General features: G+C 43.4%; 1 protein-coding gene and 1 long non-coding RNA gene across 8 annotated transcripts in view; one reads left to right on the forward strand and one right to left on the reverse strand.

Annotated features, from left to right (window-relative positions):
• NFE2L2 (NFE2 like bZIP transcription factor 2) overlaps nucleotides 1-5,752 on the reverse strand; it is a 44,437-nt gene extending 38,685 nt beyond the window's left edge. For 2 of the 3 annotated variants that reach the window (XM_073305985.2, XM_073305983.2), the window contains exon 1: nucleotides 5,453-5,752. Coding sequence is in view for 1 of the 3 variants with exons in the window: in XM_073305984.2 (XP_073162085.1) it covers nucleotides 5,453-5,485 (33 nt within the window). In the remaining 2 variants the exon portion in view is untranslated. The remainder of the gene's footprint in view (nucleotides 1-5,452) is intronic. The other variant, XM_073305984.2, reaches the window with a different exon arrangement.
• Nucleotides 4,343-12,689, forward strand: LOC144929122 (uncharacterized). 5 transcript variants are annotated; one of them, XR_013634414.1, is made up of 4 exons: nucleotides 4,343-4,496; nucleotides 6,766-6,911; nucleotides 8,425-8,501; nucleotides 12,014-12,689. It is a non-coding gene; the product is annotated as an uncharacterized LOC144929122 (long non-coding RNA). The 5 variants fall into 5 exon arrangements; XR_013634415.1 differs by having other exon boundaries at nucleotides 4,344-4,496; nucleotides 6,766-6,905; XR_013634418.1 differs by lacking the exons at nucleotides 4,343-4,496; nucleotides 8,425-8,501 and adding an exon at nucleotides 4,818-4,996 and having other exon boundaries at nucleotides 6,766-6,895; nucleotides 12,014-12,678.
• Nucleotides 12,690-23,135: the final 10,446 nt, after the last annotated feature.

Here is a 23,135-nt window from a genome sequence, read left to right on the forward strand (position 1 = left end):
CCTTCTTCACAACTTTAATCATATTGGGAAGATACTCATTTTCCACTCTTCCCATCAAGATGCTCAAAACTTACAAGTCAGTAACATTTCTTAAGTTCACTTGGATACCTTACAAAGCTACAAGAGGTATACACCACTATCTCTCCATTTAATTCAATGTTATCCGTCATCCAACAAGACCTTTAAATGGAGGCCCATCACAAATCTTACAATCTTCCTTTATCTTACCTTTCAGAAGTGAAGCACTTAACACTTATTTCATTGTACTCTTAGATTCATAGATACTAAGGTCAGAAGGGACCATTATGATAAACTAGTCTAACCTCCTGCACAACGCAGGCCACAGAATCTCACCCACCCACTCCTGTGAAAAACCTCACCTGTGTCTGAGCTATTGAAGTCCTCAAATCGTGGTTTAAAGACTTCAAGGAGCAGAGAATCCTCAAGCAAGTGACCCGTGCCCCATGCTACAGAGGAAGGCGAAAAACCTCCAGGGCCTCTTCCAATCTGCCCTGGAGGAAAATTCCTTCCCGACCCCAAATATGGTGATCAGCTAAACCCTGAGCATATGGGCAAGATTCACCAGCCAGATACCCAGGAAAGAATTTTCTATAGTAACTCAGATCCCACCCCATCTAACATCCTATCACAGGCCATTGGGCCCATTTACCATGAATATTTAAAGATCAATTAATTACCAGAATCATGTTATCCCATCATACCATCCCCTCCATAAACTTATCGAGTTTAATCTTAAAGCCAGATAGGTCTTTTGCCCCCACTGCTTTCCTTGGAAGGCTATTCCAAAACTTCACTCCTCTGATGGTTAGAAACCTTCGTCTAATTTCAAGTCTAAACTTCCTGGTGGCCAGTTTATATCCATTTGTTCTTGTGTCCACATTGGTACTGAGCTTAAATAATTCCTCTCCGGTATTTATCCCTCTGACATATTTATAGAGAGCAATCATATCTCCCCTCAACCTTCTTTTAGTTAGGCTAAACAAGCCAAGCTCCTTGAGTCTCCTTTCATAAAAGACAGGTTTTCCATTCCTCAGATCATCCTAGTAGCGCATATCTACAGTAAGCATATTCAATCACCTGTTAGTGTTTAATAGAAAAAAAAAAGCCATTTTCACCTTCCTACACACAAGTAAAATTTACCCCAAGAACCATGCAGAGAGGGCTACTGTCATTCCCTCTCTTGGGGTTTGTATCAAAAGAAAGCAACTTAAAATTTTATTTGGGGCTCCATCCTGGTCCCATTCCCTCCTGGGTCTCTCACATTCACTTTTTAGACCTATGTCAGGCCCTTTATGGAGCAGGGGGATTGCTGGCTGCTTGGACATCTGCCCTGTCCCTCCCCAAACAAGTGGGCATATTGCTTTGAGGGCCCACACCTCAGGTTCTGCTGACTCACAGAAATCAAGAGGTTAAACTAACTGTGTTTTAATATACCTTCCCCATCCCTTGTTATAAATTTAAATATTTTATAGAAGATTAGAATTTTCCATGTAATAAATTTAAGCATTAGTTTTATTACACCATAAAATATGACAATGTATTAGAATAGCTAAACAAAGAGTGGGTGTTCAGGAAGAGAGGATTTGTGGCTCTGCAGACCAGCTCGGGAAAGGTATTACATGTTTAAGGGGCTGCATGGAACAAAGGATGAAGACACTTATATAAGTGGGCAAGAAGGCAATGAAAGCTAGCATTACTGACAGAGCAAAGAAGATAAAAGAGTAGATAAGTAGGGGGAGGCATAGCCCTGGTCTACACTACAAACTTACGTCGATATAACTGTTGCTCAGGGTTATGGAAAATCCACTCCTGGAGCAACATAGTTACACCAATTTAATCCTGATGTAGACAGCGTTGTGTTGACCAGAGAGCTTCTCCTGTCAACACAGCTACCTCCTCTTGGGGAGGTAGAGTCCTACGCCAATGGGACAAGCTCTCCCATTGGCATAGGTAGGTGTGCCACTGCAGTGCTGTAAGTGTAGACAAGCCCTATAGTTGCTAAAGGCCTTAAAGATGAGAACAAAAAAAAACCTTGAATTTGATGCAGTACAGAAGGTGGTACCAGGAGGCATTCAGAGGGGGCCTGACAGTCAAAATAAGCCAAGAAATTGACCTTAGTAGCAACATTTTGCAAGGAATTGATAGGTATCAACCAAGAACGAGGCCAGACACAAGGCAGTTGTAGTAGCGAAGTTAAGAGATGATGAAGGCCCAGGTGGAACTTTTAATGATATGAACAGAGAGAAAAGAAGCAGTGTTGGATAGAAGGAGACAGGTCAAGAGTGGGGAGGTAGATTTGTGTGATACTGGCATAAAGGTTTCAGAGTAGCAGCCGCGTTAGTCCATATCCGCAAAAAGAACAGGAGTACTTGTGGCACCTTAGAGGCTAACAAATTTATTAGAGCATAAGCTTTCGTGGGCTACAGCCCACTGCATCGGATGCATAGAATGGAACATATAGTAAGAAGATAGGTATATATATATATATACATACATACACACACAGAAGGCGGAAGTTGCCATACAAACTGTAAGAGTCTCTATTCTGTGGCAATTTTGCAACAGAAAAGCTTCAAAAACAGACTCCAATGAGAAACTGCTGAGCTTGAATTAATATGCAAACTAGATACTATTATCTTGGGTTTGAATAGGGACTGGGCGTGGCTGGGTCATTACACATATTGAATCTATTTCCCTATGTTAAGTATCCTCACACCTTCTTGTCAACTGTCTAAATGGGCCATCTTGATTATCACTACAAAAGTTTTTTTCTCCTGCTGATAATAGCTCATCTTCATTAATTAGCCTCTTACAGTTTGTATGGCAACTTCCACCTTCTCTGTGTATGTGTGTGTGCGTGTATATATCTCTTACTATATGTTCCATTCTATGAATCCGATGAAGTGGGCGGTAGCCCATGAAAGCTTATGCTCTAATAAATTTGTTAGTCTCTAAGGTGGCATAAAGGTGTAGCTGAAACTTTGTGAATGGATGCTATCCCCTAAAACAGTGGCTCTCAACCTTTCCAGACTACCGTACCCCTTTTAGGAGTCTTATTTGTCTTGCATACCCACAAGTTTCACCTCACTTAAAAAAGACTTGATTACAAAATCAGATATAAAAATACAGATGTGTCACAGCATACTATTACTGAAAAATTGCTTACTTTCTCATTTTTACATTATAAATCAATTGGAATATAAATCTTGTACTTACATTTCAGTGTTTTGTATATAGAGCAATATGAACAAGTAATTGTACAAAATTTTAGTTTGTACTGACTTCGTGCTTTTCATGTAGCCGGTTGTAAAACTAGGCAAATACTGTATCTAGATGAGTTGATGTACCAGCTGTAAGACCTCTGTGTACCCCCAGGAGGTACACATATCCCTGGTTGAGAACCACTGCCCTAAAGAAAGCGTGTAGGATACCTAGCGCCTGAGAAACATATATATGCTCACCACTGTGATATCTATATGTTTGTACAAGCACAGTTCACGTGACCAAGATTAGAATGAACCTAAACACAGGACATAAAATTTAGAATACACACTTTTTACTCCTGAATTTATTCCACATATTTCCCTATAAACAAGAGGGGAAAAAATGAACACAAGACATCTGTAAACGGAAACTGGAGAATAAATTGGTTTACTTTTCAACTATTCTCTCCACCCTTTAAAAACTAGTTTTCCATAAAGGAGTGAAATAACTTCGATTAATTTTTTCTGCATTTAGACAATTGATACATTTGGTAGCACAAGATCATGAAACAGAATGTCATTTTATGCCCCTGAAGAAACTTGTTATGGAGTGAAACTACTCAACTCTACATTTATTTTATGCACAAACATCAGATAAAGAAGCTAGCATAAAATAGTTGAAAGACAATTTTTAATATTTAAAACTCATATTCAGATAACACAACAGAGATTATACCCACCACCCTTTAAATTAGCTAAGGCAACACAGAACTATATATGCTGGTTTACACATTTTGAAGCTGCACTTGAAAGGCTAGTTCCAAAAACATAACAGCCCTGGGGAACTAAATGATTGTGCAACAGCTCCAACTTGTTCCTGGCTCAGCGCACTAAAGATCGCACGCTAAGGGCCCATTTAGGGAAATTGTGACAGACGACAATCAACTTTCAACTAAAGCCAAAAGCCACCCACACTAAGATAATTCACCTAAATAAGGAATAAGAGATGCAGGGCCTTCAAAATTCAAGTGCAGTGACATATGTTTTATATTTTATGCAGACTAAATATCACACAGATCCATGGAGTCTTGAGGGCCAAAAGGGTGCCAGAACAATTTGTGTAATGGAGATGTTGAGAGCTATTGAACCAAACTGTAAACCCTGTATATGATGGAAACGACTTCAAGCCAGTTCCAGCATCTCAGAAGGCCACTGCCCAGAATCAGCATTGCAATCTCTCTTACCCATACTAGCTATCCTGAATGTTACCAGGTACTAAAGTGATGTAGTTAAGATTTTCAAGGCTGTAGTAAAATTTGGAAAGGAGTCAGCTGTTACAGTGCATGCTGGGGGAAGTGGGGACATAGTAAAAGAAATAATCTTTTAGATTTAGTTAAATCTGTTGCGGGTAAAGAGACTTTCTTTGAAAATAATGCTTGCTATGGCTTCTATCCCTTACAGCTAAAACTGAAAGCTTTGCAACCTATTTTCACTCACAGGGCATTTTGATCTCACCCTAGCTTCCTCAGTCAATAGATTTTTCAGATGCTCTTGATTTCCTGATCTACATCTCTGGGAGGTGAGGCTGACTAGAAGTGGGAGGGTGCGGAGGGTCCACTCTTGACCCTCCCACAGCTCCTTGCACTGAGGGACGGCCCCTGTATAAGATTTGTTGGCACCACAGGTGGCTGTTACTGGCGTTGCCTGACCCACATTTCAGGCCTCTTCCAAGGGGAAACATGGTGCAGATGGGGAAACTGAGTCACAAAAGGGTAAGTCCTAAGCTCTCACAAGATAAGAAGCAGCTGCTAGTTTTGGGCACCCACCGCCCTGACGCGCCAGTTTCCCAGGAGCACAGGGGACTCCGTGCCAGGCTACTCCCTTGGCCCAGAAGGTACCGTGCTCTGCCCGCCCGCCTTGCCCAGGACCCAGCGGGCACCAGCCTGCCCCCTAGCCGGCCCCAGTGACTCATCACGTTCCCGGAGCCGGGGGAAACCGGACAGGCCCTGTGTGCAGGGGCGGGGACGCCGCTCTTACACCACCCCCCTTCGCCTGACATCCAGCAGCCCCCCGTGACCCGGCGTGTCACCACCCGGCCGGGACCGCCCCCCAGTTCAGGGCAGCGGGGGCTGCGTTGGGGGCGGCACGCGCCAGCGGCACCCCGGGCTCCCGCCCGGGAGCATTTCCTTCCCGGCAGAGGGGCCCGGGGTCCAGACCCCGGCTCTCACCTGCGGGGCGGGCGGCACCTCGAGCTCCATCATGCTGGCGGCAGCGGGCACAGCCACCCCCGGCGCGGCGACCCTCGCTCACCGTCCCGCTGCTCGCTCCGACGCTGCTGGGGGGAGTGAAGCGAGCGGCCCCGGACGCGGGCGGCTGGGACAGCGAGCCGCCTCCCGTTCCGCCCCGCCTTCACCCCAGCCACTCACGGGCGCGGGAGCCGGAGAGGCGGCCCTTATCCTGGCAACAGCGGCCACACGGAGCAGCGCGGGGGTGGCAGGCCATGCTGACTCGGCCCGGCCGCGCCCCGCCCCGCCCATCCTCACATCCCTGTCCTGTCACAAACCACCCTGACCCCATCCGAGTCCCTCCCTGCCCTAAACCTGCCTGTCCCCCCAGAGCCCTGCTACAAAGCAGCGCGTCCGGGCCCCTCCTCTCTCCTCCCATCACTGCCACACACACACACACACCTGGCCCCCATCCTCTCACATCTCTCCCCAGAACCACCCACCCCCATCAGATCCCATCCCTGACACAAACATCAAGTGATTCCCAGATCCCTCCCCATTCCAACATATCTCTCCTCAACCTATTCCAACTCACCAGGTCCCTCTCCATGTCTACCACATTGCTTCCCCATCCAGGTCCTTTATAAACCTATCCCCACCAGATCCTGCCACAATTTATCAAACCTTTCCCAGTTTACCTTAACTCATCCCATTTCCACCAGATCGGACAGATCCTTGCCTGCCTAATCTCAGCAGATTCCAATGTACCAAATCCATTTCCCCAATCCCAATATATCACAACCCAGCAGATTCACTGGATACCTTCCCAACTGATCCTGCCACACCCCAACTGATCAGCTCCTTAACAGATCATACTAGGTCCTTCCCCACCATTCCCACCAGATCTCTTCACCATCACACCCCACTAGATCCTTCCATGTCCCATCAGATCCGTCCCCACATCTCTGAGCTAATTTAGCAACCCTCACAGGAGTATCTAATAGAATTGGAGAGGAAAAGGAATCTGTCACTCCCACCAGATCTCACCCCACAGTTGTTAACTAATATGGCAGCTGCCATGGAAGCACCAGGCATGATAATAGGAGAACAGGGATCTATAGAAATTCCAACACATTTCTCAAAACTCTTAATATAAACTTATAACCATCGTGGGATCTCCTGAGACACTCATAGGAGAGGAGTGCTCCGAATTACTCTCCTAGATCCTTCCCCACAGCTCTAAGTAACTTTGCTTAGTTCCTTGCAACCCACCAAAGGATTATTACTTTACAACGTTATTTTATTCCTACTCCTAGAAATCCTGTGCTGTTTAGCTGTGGAACAGTGCTGTAGCTTGCAATATGAAGCTGTACATCAAGGCATATATGGATCTACATCCATGAAGAAGTGTGCATGGTGCAATTTTGCTGCCTGTTTTCACAGAAGGTATTGGAAGGTAAAGGTAAACTCAGTCTGAGTTAAATCCATAGCTTTGGGTTTGAGGACATTACCCTGGGAGATGTTCTGTTATGCTGGCCCTGCAGTTGTACGACCAGGTCTCACAATTTATGCACGTTCAGTTCTTGGAAGAGAGGCCTCTAGGAGAAACCCCAGAGTTCTGAAAGTATTTGTAGATTTAGTAGGTAGCACTGTTACTAGTCCTAAAGCAGTGCCCCAGCACCGGAAGCTGTTTTGGCACAGGTGCCATCTTTCAAATGGGGTCCTGACCACTTTTGATAATTAAAGATCCCACAGCACTTTTCAGAAGAATAGAAGCATTAATCCTGGTGCACTGGCTAATTTCCAACTAAGGTAATTACATTCTTCCTGCTTTAATTCCCCCTGAAATTTAAATCTGAGACAGTATTCTTCACTTCTTGACCTCAAATGTTGCTGTATTTTGTTAAACAGCTGATATGTATCACTAGAAGTTTGTGCATTTCAGTAGTGGGTGAAAGTAAATCTTGTTAAATTTGTGATCTTTTGGGGGTGAAAGTCACTATAAGAAAGCAAGATGTTGTTATTTGTTATAAAGTTATAACAGGTCAAGATCAGTATCCATAATGCGTACACGGTGGTGGAGCTAATGGCAGCCTTTAGGTGTATGTGTGGTTCCTTTTAAAGCCAGTAAATATAATTGAAGGTGGCACCACTAATGACCCATCACCCATCCTTGCTCTGCCACTGCTGAAAATGTGGCTTCACTACTGTGCATATACCTGTTCTAAGTGATATAGGTCACTGTGTTATTTAATACTCTCATGTCTAATAAAGGATGTTGCTCTTTTGGGACAAAATATACAAACAAATGTACATAGTGTCAGGTTTATAGATTTGAAACCATGGACAGAGAAAAGAGATTGAATTTCCTGTTTGTCATTTAAATCTGGAACAGCTGAAAATATCCTATTTTATATTTTAAAATAAGATTCTACGTGAATTATATATAGCATTTATATAGTTAATTTCGTCTGCAAAGTACTTTACAAGCATTAACTAAGGTCTTCTTCTAACTGGAGGATTTGCAGCTGTGCAAATGTCTAACACAGATGTGCTGTCCCAGTATGCTGATGCAGCTTCCCTGGTTTGAAAAACCAGGGTGAGCCACACCAGTGGAAAGTTTAAAGTTTCTCACCACAAACCTGAATATTCCCATTGTTTAATATGAGGCTTATATAAACTGCAGGAATTTGATCTTATGTCTCTTTAATATTATAGTACTTGGTATATTTACACCACTCCTGTCATTATTATCATCATCATCATCATCATCACACATTTGTCACTGTAATCACTCCAGAAAATAGAATTTCATATTTCCCTTGTTTCTTTCACTAGCATGTCTCTGATATATGTTTATTACAAAAATAGAAAGCCTTCAGTGTAGTTATATACATCTTATACATCCAATTGAAGAATGCAAACTATAATCAGAATGCCTTAATTACATGACTCTCCTTTGTTAAATATACCAGGTACCTTTATCTAGAATACACCTGCTCTGCTCTTGTAATTCAGGTAGAACATGCTGCAGTGTCACTGGACATATTCGGTATGTATAAGGAGAATACATACGTTCTATCACTGAATGTACTGGGTATGTCTATGCAGTGTTATGGTAGCCGTGTCAGTGCCAGGGTATTAGAGAGACAGTGTATGTGAGGTAATACCTTTTATTGGACCAACTGTATGTGGTGAGAAAGACAAGCTTTCGAGCAGAATACACAAAGCATTCTGGTTATGCTATGTCCTTGATTTCAAGGAGAAATATTGCATGACAGCACCACAGCAATTGTGATGGAGGACCAGGAGCAAAAAAGTTATGTCACTTTTTTTTCTTTCACTGGTCAATTCCAGTTTGCTCTGATCCAAGAATGACCCCACTGGCTGCTAAAACCAGATTGAATGTTGGAAACCCTGGAGAAACAGAGCTTTAAAAAGGGAAAAGGCCTGTCAGTAGTTAAAAAACCTTTTGATTCCAAGTGCTCACAGTTCCAGACTGTCTCCTTGAACATGATAGTTTTATTGAATACCATTTATTGAGTTTTTCAGTATCATAAAAGAACAGCACCAGGAAGACACGGAACATTAGCACAAAACAAATAATACAAAGTGTCTGTGCATGAAAAATTGCATAGATGTCCTTTCCATATGATCCATCGAATGGAAAGTTGTACAAATAGTGAAAAGAAGCAAATATGAGCCATTAGAGTGAGTATATATATTGTATCACAGTATAGAAATACCATGGCAAACAGTTTGCTTGGCGAGTGTGGGGAGGATAAAAGGGGAAGCATACTTTCTGGCCAGGCCAGATAAAGGAGCATTGAATATATATTTTAGTTTGTGTTCCTTGTTAATTTATTTTTTCTTCCTCTCCTTGTCTTCACACCCTCAGCGCAGGAACCCTTTGGCCTTCACCACTTACAAGTAATGCAACCATCCCAATCTCATTTTAATTTAACTGTCATATCACACTACACTATTCTCCCTATACCATGGGAAAGTATATTAGGATCTTTCTCAGTAAAAGAAGCTGTATGAAATGTGAGCTGTAACTTTATTAAAATTATTGCTGTTATTTTCATTTGATTAGACTAAATAGTCTGAGGCATTTTGACATGAAGTTCTACTGATTTGCTTGTTACTTAACCCTTAGCATTTTTCTGTTCTTCAAATTAAAACTTTTTAAAGAAAGTGTTTCTACCCAATACTTCTTCAATCCCAGAAAGAATCCTTGAGGAGCATTCAGCCTTTTTTGTGATAAAAGAACATATCTCTATAGAAGCAGATACATACAGGGCCTGAATATAAGACTTTTGGCCTCCACTTCTAGATATTAAATTTTGTTGATGCACATGAATGTACATGCACTTTTCCACCCCTCACATTTCGATGCATAGCTATGCATGTAGCTAATACAATCTGCATGTATAAATTCCAATACCTACACATGCTGATATTCATTTTTGAGCTGTACACCTAGTTCTTATACCTCAGTGATGAGCTTCTAAAAACGCAGATCAGTAAATAGATGTTACTGCTAGAAAATTTGCAGCAGATGTGTTTGTGTACTAACAAGCATGTGCACAAGGGCCATGTAAGTTGATGCCCTACGGAAGACTCAGGCTCACTAAATGTATGATAGCTTATGCAGGGTTTTTTTTATCAAGTATTTATAAAAAATACATAATATATTAAAAAATTACATTTTCTCCATTGTCTCCTTTTAGTCATTCTCTATATTTTTGTTCTGGCATTAAATCTTTCCCAACCATGTAGAGTTTCAATTAAAAAAAATGATATTTTTTTTTCAATTTGAGCAGCATTGTTTTAAATAAAATACTTTATTCTGTTGATTGGAATGTGTTTGCAGATAATGTCTCTGATTTTTTAAAGACAAGATTAGCAATTATAAAACATTTGTTTTGGGATATTTCTGGGTTAAAGTTATAGCATAAGAGGGCTTTGGAGAAACTCTGTTTTCTAAAGAGCCTGTGTAACCATTCACAATTATTACAATATAGAAACAATATTATTGTGAAGGTAGAAACCACCAGTGCCACCTACTGCTTAAAACATACAACTAAAAAAGACTTGCAAGTTTGTATATTTTCAAATAAAAAAAATAGAAGAAATTAACTTTGCTTAAAATTATTTCAAGCTACTGAAAGATGCTTGAGATAGATTCTGAAATCCTTACTGGGGTAAAACTCTAATTGAAGTTAATGAGAGTCTTGCTTGAGAACTGACTGAGCACTTTTGCCCTTGGTTAATTTGAGATCTGTGATTTTGTGTTGGAAATGCTTACTGATGTTGTATTTTTAACAACTCTTAACTTTCAAATTGATCACCATAACACCACTGGGAAAATATTGGTGGGGAGAAAGGGGTTCAATGTAAAAAGATTTATATAAACTCCACTATGAGGCAAAGTTCTATCTTTAATTGAGGGATCTGGACAAGACAGGAGGTTGGGAGAGTGAGGCCAACCACATATATGATACAAAAGCCACCTTGCTGTGTCAAGGCAGGATCACACAGATGTGGCAAATGAGCTGCTGACCACAGTGTAGCTTGATGTGCTCCATAGCTGACAGACCATGCCCTCATGAGGCCAAGATGCAATAGGTACTTCCTTTTCTTAACCTCTTGAGAAAGACTGTATTCTGCTATTAATGGGAGAGCAAGCATATCCATGTGATCTCTCTTTCTCCTAGTTTGTTAGCACAGGACAGGATTTCTTACAAAGTGTGGCACCATGATGGCACTAATTTTATAACAGAAAAGAGGTAGGACTTTATTCACATCTATCAGTATGATGGTGGGCCATTCCTACTCTCCCACAGGAGCATGTAGCTGCTGCCATTCTCCATCAGGGAGAGCAGCTTTAAATTCTGCCCAGCAGAGTCAGAAACAATGCATTTTTTACAGGCCCTGGGCCCAGGCCCTTCCTAGCTGGTCCCACCCACTTTGTAGCCCTGGGACCAGAACTGGGATTTTTTGGATTTGTGACCCTAAGGATTTCTTTCTTATTTAAATGTTGTGTACTTTAAACCTTAGATTTTAAAACCCCTTCAAGACAAGAATTGTCTTTCCTGAGGCTAGCATATTTGAAATCACTAAAAGGATTTGTGAGGACAATTCAGCTGCTTTGTGATAGAATTTTAGAAGCCACAAGAGGAACACTGCACTGTCCCTTTCTTTATTCACACTGAAAAATGACTGGTGCTATGGCTATATCCATCGGCTGTGATTGTCCCTGGCACAAACAAACTCTTCTGCTCAATGGACTAGTTTTCGTTTTGAAAAGAATTTGCTTGTAATTCTTTTAAACTGCCTTTTCCATGCAGTTTTTGCCAGCAGTGGACATTATACAAGAAAAATTCTGCTCCTGCTGCCAAGGAGTTAACTTGATAACATTGTAATAAGTAAAAGGGCGTTTGTTTCTCTGTTATTGAACTGTCCCTGACTTCCACAAAGCACAAAATCATGCTGAGTTTAAAAAACAAGTCATGTCAAATTTGCTGTATTCACTTTCAACATTTTTGTATTTCTACCCAGGCACAACATTGAAACTGCTGTTTTCAGGAGAAGGTGAAGGAGGCCACTGGCAGCCTCCCCATCTCTGGAAGGAGGAGCAAGGCTCCCCTGATAAGATTGCAGTCTAGAGATGGGGAGAAAGTTCTTGTTTGCCTCTTAGCTGCCAAGGAGCTCTGCTGTCCACACAGTTATGCAGCAAGTATCTTTCGTTTTAATATAATTCAGATTAAGTAATTACAGCAATGCACAATGTACTCTAGAAAATTAGAAAGGTTGAAAATTTGTGTTTTTTTTAATATGCACACACAAATCAAAATCAACAGGAAAATGAATAACCTATTTGGTGGTAGAATGTACCAACAAAATAGTGTAATAAAAATGAAATTATTTAAAGTAATATTCCAATCATACAGTCATCATTGATTTAGTTTCCAATTATACAGAGGTAATTGTATTAAGGAACTGCCTCATTCACTGCTTTCTGAGGAAATGCTTGAGTGTTTTAATGTCCTGGCATCTGCAGGTAATAAATGATCTAATCTGCACTCTTTACCTGACTGGAATCCTAATTCTTGTTTTACTTAAGGTGACCTAGGGCATATATTAGACAGCATCAGTATGTTTGAGGATTTATGACCTGATTGTCTAAACATGGAATAGTTCTAATCCTGAATAACTCTGTGCGTTTAGACACTTATTCCAGAATAAGCATGCCTTGTTCCTGTTTAGTTTAACCCACTCTGAAAGTGGATTAAGCTAAACAGGAACAAGGCACTCTTATTTTCAAATAAGAGTATCTAGATAGAGAGTTATTCAGAAATAGCGATTGTGCTTTATTTAAACTTACACTATACCTTAATCCACATTAATGTTAGTCTCTCTGCACTTTCTCTCTCCACTGTGCTTATTGGCTGTTTGCACCAACCCTCTCCTTCCCCCTCCCCAGTGGTGCTCAATCTGCAATTTACTGACTATATAGGAAACATCTTTAAAATATTTAGCCATGTCTCCTAGACTAGTGCACCTTATGACTCAAGGAGTTATATATCTGTAAGGAAAAATATTATACAATAGTTTGGGGGCTAGCACATGCCTAGTAGTCACAACTCCATGCTCAATATGGCATTGAGTTGCACTGCTGTCCTTTAGGAATTTAAATCCAATTATAGTATAGGTGTCCTGACCCAAACTCTGTCTGCCCTTCCCACTCCATTTGGGGGTGATGAGTGCTCCCAGGGACTCAGACAGAGACTAGTTTCTGCATTAGCCCAGAGACTGCAATTATTCCTGGACTTTGCACAGAGCATACAAATGGTGTGTGGGGAGGGCGGGGGGAGCAGCAACAGTATGGTCCTGTTGTCAAGGTAATTGTGGCCTTTCATTCGCTGATATCAGACACAAGACAAAGCATGTGCTGGAACACTTCTCCTATTCAAGTATCCGAGGGTGTCACAGGTGCTTAAATAAATGTGTGCATGTGTGTCAGATTATCTACTATATATTCATCACCCCTCCTTAGCTTCTTCCTAAACTTCCCTACCCCATATTCACCCCAAATCATGAAAAGATTGCACAACAAGCAGGAAAACCCATGCTGTTTCTTATTTGACCTATTGGGAGAAAGAAGAGGATATGGCTGCCATAGGCTCCAACTTCCTCTCTACCTGGGGGGGGTGCTTGACAAGCTCCGCCCACAGTCCACCCCTTCCTCCAAGCCCCCTGCCCCACCTATTCCCACCACATCTCTTCTACGCCCTCTCCCCGTCCCCGCTTCTCCTCCTCCCTTCCAGCGCGTCCTGCATGCTGCGGAACAGCTGATCTGCAGCGGGCAGGAGGGGGAGAAGTTGATCAGCAGGGCTGCTGGTGAGGGTGGAGGCGCTGGGGGGATGGCTGCTAACATGACCAGCAGCTCTTCATTTATGAGAATTTCCTTCTGGTGTCTTCATGGTGTGGGAATACAACATATGTCTATCCCTCCTCCTGTGAGGGCTCACAGGCCTTGAACCCAGATCCACAGGTCCTCAGGTAGCACTTGGGCCATGACTGCCACCCAACAGCTCACCTGAGTAACATTTAGCTTTCAGAGGGCCCCGCCTCCAAAGCTCCCGACTGGGGGAACCATTCAGACTCCCAATTGGCTAAGGAGTACTACAGGAAGTAAACCAGGAAGTAACAACAGGAAGTTGTCTGAGCAGCTAGAGGAATCTTTGGCTGACTGCTAGCATGGACCCTTCTTGCTTCCCAGACTCCTGAGACTTCCTTCCCTGCCTGCTCCTGGTTCCTGTCCTCTCATTCCATACTCCTGTCTACTCCCAGTCGTTGCTGTCCTTCCCTCTTCCAGGCCCCTGCTTCTTCACCTTACCCCTGACTTTGTCTCTGGCTCTGACCCCGGCTTAGTACTTGATGTTGTCCCTGGCTTGGCACCTGATTCTTCTCCCCCTCCTTCTGGCTCTGACCTTCGGCTTGGAACCTGATGCTGGCTTTGGTTTTGACCCTCTGTTCTGAGTGCCCAGGCCCCGGTCATTACACCTCCCTCCAATGTATTTTAACTGTTCTGCTACCCAAGCATTGATCAGCATGTTTAAAGTGTATTGCAACCCCTGATTATTGATACCTCTGTATCCTGTACAGGGGTATCAATAATCAGTCAGAGATTAAAAAAAATCCCTGTTAAGTCATCCAGGCCCAGCCATCTCCATGTCTGTGCTTTTCCCCTAATGTTTTGTCTAGTCTAGTTTTCTGTGTCTAAAGTGATGGGGTTTTATCTGCTTCCCTTGTTCCACAGCCTATAAAGGATCTCACTGTCAGGAAATTTCTCTTGATATTCAATCTGAATTTTCCTTTTAATTTAACTGTTTACTTCTAATTTACATCCCCTAGTCCCATCCTAAATAATTCCACTTGATGCCTGGTTTACACACCCATGAAATATCTGTAGACAGTTATTGGCTTGGACCCTGCAAATTCCTGTGTAGTGCTGCTCAGCAAGGAGTGCAAGGATATTTTGCTCAAACATAAGCATGAGTAAAGACTGTGTTTTGGCACAAGGAATAAGCAAAGGTGTCTTCCTTTTCAGTGAGCAGAATGTAAGTCCCTTGGGTGCCCACTCTCTTATTCTCAGAGCCTGGGCTAAGAAAGGGGAAAGGTCTATATGAAAATGGGTAGTTATATGAATTTAACTTTTTAACATTTTCCTTATAAATCAGTCCATCCAGCCTGCTGATTATTTTTTTTTGGCTCTTTGAATTTCCTTCCATTTGTCAATGTCCTTCTGAAAATATGGTGACCACAGTTGAATGCTTAAATCCAGGGTCACAAAGAGAAGGAGTTTGACCTTCCTACTCCATGCTGTGATACCTTTCCATATACAGAGCTAAACTGCACTGGCCTTTTTTCCCAGCCATATCATATTGCAAACTCATGTCTGGCCTGCTGTCTCTTTCACACCTAGGTCTCTTTTGGCATTACTGCTTTCCAGGTTACTCCCTTGCATTAACTAACTGCTTTGGATTATTAGTCTTTAGATTTATCAATTTGCATAATTCCATGTTAACTCTCATTTTGTTATTTTCTGTATATTTTAGTAAACTCTTTAAATCTCATTTAAAATTTCTCTGTCCTCACTATCATTTGCAGCTCTTTGCAATTTACTGTTATCTATAAAGGTCAGTGACCTGATGCAATTTACTCCCCCTTCCAGATTATTGATGAAGATGTTAACAAACAAACAAACAGACCTGCCACCAAATCCTGCAGTACCCTATTAAATACCTCTCCTAACTCAGTGCATTTGTTTACAGTCTTTCAGACAGTTTTCAATGTATATTAGGGCATTGTAATGAACCTGCAGTGCTAGCTCATTACTGGGTATCTCTCCCCCATGCTGGCAGAACTAGGGATCTAGCCATTAGATGGCACTATGTTACTCCATTCAATATACTGCCTGTAGAGAGTATAGGAAAAGGAAGTAACAGCCTCCTGAGCTCAGAGGGGCCAGTCAGAGAGAGAGAGGGCATGTCTACACTTATGGGGATCGATGCACTGGCGGTCGATTTAGTGGATCTAGTGAAGAGTCTAGTTGATGGAAGAGTGTCTCCCGTTGACCCAGTGCCGCGTAGATACTGCAATAAGTCGACCTAAGTTACATTGACTCCAGCTATGTTATTTACATAGCTGGAGTTTCATAATTTAGGTCGACTTACCCCCCATAGTGTAGACAAGGCCAGAGAGAGAGCGAGGCCATGTGTAAACAGAAGCAGCAGTCTGGGAGTTGACAGTGTAAGGAAGGCTGGCTTGCAGGCAGCGAAATAGTTTGCTGGCAGAGCACTATTAGTAGCAGAAGGAGGATACTTGGAAGTAGGATACATGACACAATTCCATGTGTTGTTTGCAGGACCCACTGGTTACTTCTATACCCCACTACTGGGCTGCGCCAAGGACTGGGTTAGCTACCACTGGGTTGATTAACGTGTCTACAGTAATTGGCCCATTTATTTCTGTCAACTCCAGTAAAATAATCCTGTTACTTCCCCAGACTCTGACCAATGTTAATGTTGACCCACGGCGGGCTAGAGCCTAGTGCTTAATGCACGTACAGCGTTTGCCTCTGGGACACGGAGCACACTGCCAGACATTTAGGGGACTGGTGTACCACTGCAACACCCTGCAGTGGGGGCAGTCATAGTATTCCTATAAAGCCAGTTTTCATAAGAAATAGTATGAATCCTTTCCAAAACCCTAGTATATTACATCTACAGCCTTCCCTTCATCCATCATGTTTATAAATCTGTCAAAAAAGAGCAATCAAGTTTGTGTGACAAGATTTATTCGTCATAAATTCATAGTGCTTATTGCTCATGCTTCCACTATCATCAAAGTGTTGAGTGATTATCTCTCAATGATAGCTGTATTATTTTACCAGGTGTAGAAGTTAGACTTCTTATGACCCTAATGGTCAGCATTGTTCTTTTTGCTTTCTTTTGAAAACTGATATTACATTTACTAAGTAAATATGCCCTGGTTTACTAAAGTGACTACTTATGATGTATTTTCTTGGGTTACAAACTGCCTGTCAATGATGGAAGTTGAAGATATATTGCCTGACAAAAGCAGGCTCATGGGAACGTGAAGTGGTAATTGTTTTCCTGATGTTGTACTGTACTGAATTGGACATTAGTGAACATATTGTGAATTGAACAAGCAATCCTGTAGCAGGCTGGTTGCTGAAAGCAGACACATTTGGGGGCCCTGCAACTAAACAAATAAGTATCTCAAAGTAGTTTAATGTGCACACTTAAAATCACTAATCTCTGTTGAAAATCTGAGCTGTTTCCTTCAGTTAACATAGCAGTTTTTACTCCGCAAACTTAGCCTGATCTACACTACGAGTTTAGGTTGAATTTAGCAGTGTTAGGTCGATTTAACCCTTCACCCATCCACACAACCAAGCCTGTTTTGTCAACTTAAAGGGCTCTTAAAATCGATTTCTGTACTCCTCCCCGGAGAGGGGAGTAGTGCTAAAATTGACCTCGCTGGGTCGAATTTGGGGTAGTGTGGACGCAATTCCTCCCCCGATATTGGCCTCCGGGAGCTATCCCAGAGTGCTCCATTGTGACTGCTCTGGACAGCACTGTCAACTCAGATGCACTGGCCAAGTAGACAGGAAAAGCCCCGGGAACTTTTGAATTTCATTTCCTGTTTGGCCAGTGTGGCGAGCTGATCAGCACAGGTGACCATGCAGAGCTCATCAGCACAGGTGACCATGCAGTCCCAGAATCGCAAACAAGCTCCAGCATGGAGCGAACGGGAGACATTGGATCTGATTGCTGTATGGGGAGAAGAATCCGTGCAGGCAGAACTCCGTTCCAAAAGATGAAATGCCAATATATTTACCAAAATCTCCAAGGGCATGATGGACAGAGGCTACAACAGGGACACACAGCAGTGCCACATGAAAGTTAAGGAGCTGAGGCAAGCCTACCAAAAAACAAAGGATGCAAATGGTTGCTCCAGGTCAGAGCCCCATACATGCTGCTTCTATGATGAGCTGAATGCAATTTTAGGGATCCCCCCTACCATTACTGCACCACTGTCAGTGGACACCTGCAAAGGGGGAGTCTCACGCAACAGGGAGGAGGATTTTGTGGAGGAGGAAGAGGAGGAGGAGGAGGCTGAGGATAGTGCACAGCAGGCAAGCGGAGAATCCCTTATCCCTGGCAGCCAGGAACTCTTCATCACCCTGGAGCCATCATCATCATCCCAACTCTCCCAAGGCGGGCTCCTGGACCGTGAAGCCGGAGAAGGCACCTCTGGTGAGTGTACCTTTGTAAATATAATACAGGGTTTAAAAGCAAGCATGTTTAATGATTAATTTGCCCTGAAGACTTGGGATGCGTTTATGGCCAGTATAGCTACTGGAAAAGTCTATTAACGTATTTCGGATGGAGCAGAAATCCTCCAGGGACATCTCCATGAAGCTCTCCTGGAGGTACTCTAAAAGCCTTTTCAGAAGGTTTCTGGGGAGATCAGCCTTATTCCGTCCTCCATGGTAGGACACTTTTACCATGCCAAGCCAGTAGCAAGTAGTCTGGAATCATTGCAGAACAAAGTATTGCAGCGAATGGGCCTGGACTTTGGTGGCATTCAAGCAACATCCATTCTTTATCTCTTTGTGTTAGCCTCAGGAATTCATTGATATCCTTCATGGTCACCTGGTTCAAACATGGTAAATTTGTTTAAGGGGACATTCAGAGGTGCCCGTTCCTGCTGGGCTTTGCCTTTGGCTGAAAAGAAATCATCCCCGCTGTTAGCCACGCTGTGCGGGGAGGCCTGTTCATGCTGAGCTGTTTGCATTTGGCTGACAGGGATCCGTGATACTAGCCACGTGGTGTGTGTGTGAAGCAATCATCCCAGAGAATGGGGGCGGTGCGGTTGAGTTGTGCTGCACATTCACCCTAAAACCACAGCCGCTCCTTTTAAATGGCCAACCCAACGGGCTTTGCTTGGTATGGGAAAGGAGGGCACTGCTGTTTGAAACCGTTCCCACATGTTATGAAGGTTGAAGAAGCCAAAACCCTTTGCCTTACCATGGCTACCTGCAAGCTGAATTCTGTTGCCCAGCCGAGCGTGTGTGATGTCTCACACCAAACTGGCAGGCACTCAATATAAAGAGGTAAAATATGACCTTGTACCAAAAGCACATGTGCTATGTAATGTGAATCACTTGATTCAGTGTGAAATAGTCTTCCCTTTGTTCTCTAAAATGTATCTTTTTAAATACTACTCTCCCTTTTTTTCCTCCCACAGCTGCAAATGTTTCTATGCTCCCCCTATCGTCTCCGTCCCAGAGGCTAGCACAGAGTAGAAGGCGAAAAAAATGCACTCGTGATTAAATGTTCTCAGAGCTCATGCAGTCCTTCCGCACTGAAAGAGCTCCGCAGAATGCGTGGAGGCAAACAATGGCAGATACCAGGAAAGCCTTAAATGAATGTGATGAGAGGAGGAAGGAGCACGATGAAAAGAGGCAGGATGCAATGCTGAGTCTAATGGGGGAGCAAACTGACATGCTCAGGCATCTGGTGGAGCTTCAGGAAAGGCAGCAGGAGCACACACGGTTGCTGCAGCTCCTGTATAACCCGCCTGTCCTCCTCCCCAGGTTCCATAACCTCCTCATCCAGATGCCCAAGAACACCGGGGGTGGGGGTGGGGCGGAGGCTACGGGCACCCAGCCACTCCACCCCAGAGGACTGCCCAAGCAACAGAAGGCTGGCATTCAATAAGTTTTGAACTGTAGTGTCGCCTTGACCTTCCCTCCTCCCCTCATCCACCACCTCACCCGGTGCTTCCCTCCTCACCCACGCCTCCTGGGCTACCTTGTGAGTTTTCCCCCTATTTGTGTGATGAATTAATAAAGAATGCATGATTTTGAAACAATAATGACTTTATTGCCTCTGAAAGTGTTGATCGAAGGGGGGAGGTCGGTTGGCTCACAGGGAAGTAGAGTCAACCAAGGAGGCAGGTTTTCATCAAGGAGAAACAAACAGAACTGTCACACCATAGCCTGGCCAGTCATGAAACTGGTTTTCAAAGCTTCTCTGATGCGCAGGGCACCCAGCTGTGCTCTTCTAATCACCCTGGTGTCTGGCTGTGCATAATCGGCCACCAGGCTATTTGCCTCAACCTCCCACCCCGGCATAAATGTCTCCCCCTTACTCTCACAGATATTGTGGAGCACACAGCAACCAGGAATAACAATGGGAATATTGGTTTCGCTGAGGTCTAACCTAGTCAGTAAACTGTGCCAGCGAGCTTTTAAATGTCCAAATGCACTTGCTCAGCCTATAGTTGAACTGCTTCTTACTACTGTCTAGGGTGCCTGTGTATGGCTTCATGAGCCATGGCATTAAGGGATAGGCTGGGTCCCCAAGGATAACTAAAGGCATTTCAACATCCCCAACGGTAATTTTCTGGTCTGGGAAGTAAGTTCCTTCCTGCAGCTGTTCAAACAGACCAGAGTTCCTGAAGATATGAGTGTCATGCACCTTTCCTGGCCATCCCACGTTGATGTTGGTGAAACATCCCTTGTGACCCACCATTGCTTTCAGCACCACTGAAAAGTACGCCTTGTGGTTTACGTACTGGCTGCCAAGGTGGTCCGGTCCCAAGATAGGGATATGCGTTCCATCTATCGCCCCACCACAGTTAGGGAACCCCGTTGCAGCAAAGCCATCCACTATGACCTGCACATTTCCAAGAGTCGCTGCCCTTGATAGCAGCAGCTCAGTGATTGCCTTGGGTACTTGGATCACAGCAGCCCCCACAGTAGATTTACCCACTCCAAATTGATTCCCAACTGACCGGTAGCTGTCTGGTGTTGCAAACTTCCAGAGGGCTATCGCCACTCGCTTCTCAACTATGAGGGCTGCTCTCATCTTGGTATTCTTGTGCTTCAGGGCAGGGGAAAGCAAGTCACAAAGCTGCATGAAAGTGCCCTTACGCATGTGAAAGTTTTGCAGCCACTGGGAATCATCCCAGACCTGCAACACTATGCGATCCCACCAGTCTATGCTTGTTTTCTGGGCCCAGAATTGGCGTTCCATGGCATGAACCTGCCCCATTACCACCATGATGGCCCGGGCTTTGAGAGAAATCTGTGTCCATGTCCTCATCACTATTGTGATCACGCTATTGTCACCTCCTCACCTACTTTTGCAGGTTCTGCACATACTGCAAGATAATGCGTGAGGTGTTTGCAATGCTCACAACAGTAGTAGTGAGCTGAGCGGGCTCCATACTTGCTGTGGTATGGCGTCTGCAGGAGAGCAGAGTTGCAGCGGAAGCGGAGGATGACGACAGATGCCACAAGAATAGATGTTTCTACAGAACGATGAGAGGACCTGAGAGGTGGATTCATGGCACCAGGAGAGCAGGAGAGAAGAGTCGCAGCGGAAGCGGTGGATGACGACGATGGTTAGCAGTCCTACTGCGCCGTCTGCTGACAGCAGTATGGTGTCTGCATGGAAAAAAGGTGCGAAACAATTGTCTGCCGTTGCTTTCATAGAGGGAGGGACGACTGACAACATGTACCCAAAACCACCCGTGACAATGTTTTTGCCCCATCAGGCATTGGAAGCTCAACCCAGAATTCCAATGGGCAGCGGAGACTGCGGGAACTGTGGGATAGCTACCCACAGTGCAACGCTCCGAAAGTCGACGCGAGCCACGGTACTGTGAACGAACTCCACCGACTTAATGCGCTTAGTGTGGACATACACAATCAACTGTATAAAATCGATTTCTAAAAATTGACTTCTATAAGATCGACCTAATTTCGTAGTGTAGGCATAACCTTAGTTTCCTGGAAAATAAAAAGTTGTTTAAAGTTCAGGAGGGTTTATGATTAGAAAAGAGTAAACTTCACTAAGGTCATCATGATGAAAGGGGAAAGAGTTGCAATAATAGAGAATAGGGTCCAATAAATAAATATGAGTAAACTTAAATCACAAAAAAACAATTAATAAATCATATTACTAATATGAACTGCGATACCAGATCGACCAGTGATCTGACAATAGCCGTTACCAGATACTTCAGAGGAAATTGTCAAAAAACCCATAATGAACAATTATGTAATAACATGCCTGTAGAGGAAGTTACTTCCTAATTTCAGATTGGTGGTTGATTTATGCCCTGAATTGTGAAGGTTTGTATCCGTTATGAAATTTTATGTGGACTAAACTAATTGGGGATCTTCTCATTCATTATTCGTATAAATGCACAACTTTTTAAAAATCTTATTAAGCACTTGAGCTCAATGATACCTTGTGGCAGTGAGTTTCACAGATTGTGTATTGCTTTTTATTAGTTTTAAATTTGTTGCCTTTTAATTTCTCAGATGTCCCCTTTTTATTAAAAAGATCAACTTTTAGGAGTCTCGCAACATCCCACTTCACATTTTTTTGTGGGGACTATCAGCTGTAACAGCTGCCCCCAGCATCTTCTGTTCCCACCAGTCACTCTCTGACCTGAGCAACCCAGGCTGACCTTATATAGGTCTCCCTGCTCCAGAAGGTGGTAGAAGGTTGCAGATCCTTTCCAGCTGCTATAGACCAATCTCTGTCAGACTGGTAGTCCCCACAAACGAACAGAACGGATCCAGTCCTTACACTATAAGGCCTCATCCAGGAAAAAATAAAGGAAAGATTAAAAAAAAACAACTTTAGGATGAAAAAGCTAACATCCATAAAGTTCAGTTTTTGTTCTAGTACCAGTTACTTCCTGAATTTGCCAAGTGTAGGTGGAATTTAATATATGGTGGGAGAAGAGTTTAGCTGAATGGGCGGGCAATTGCTTTTGATTGTGGAGACTGATGAAATCCATTTGTGAAGCTGATTTGTGAAAAAATTTGATTGGGGACAGGAATTGATTTTGATTGTGGAGATATCAGTTATAAATGTGCTGAGGTGGATGGGTGGGTTTGAACTGATTTTGAATTGGGCAGTAAGAAGGACTGATTTTGCCTAAGGAGGGAGCTTGATTGTACATTTGGGCTGACCATTGACTTTGAGAGGTCATCTGATTTTGAGTGGAAGGGGAAGAGGAAAGGAATGAAAGCATGGACAGACAGGAGGAGAAAAACACATAG

The sequence above is a fragment of the Lepidochelys kempii genome, chromosome 11 (assembly GCF_965140285.1).
Source record: "Lepidochelys kempii isolate rLepKem1 chromosome 11, rLepKem1.hap1, whole genome shotgun sequence".
Taxonomy (NCBI): Eukaryota; Metazoa; Chordata; order Testudines; family Cheloniidae; genus Lepidochelys; species Lepidochelys kempii.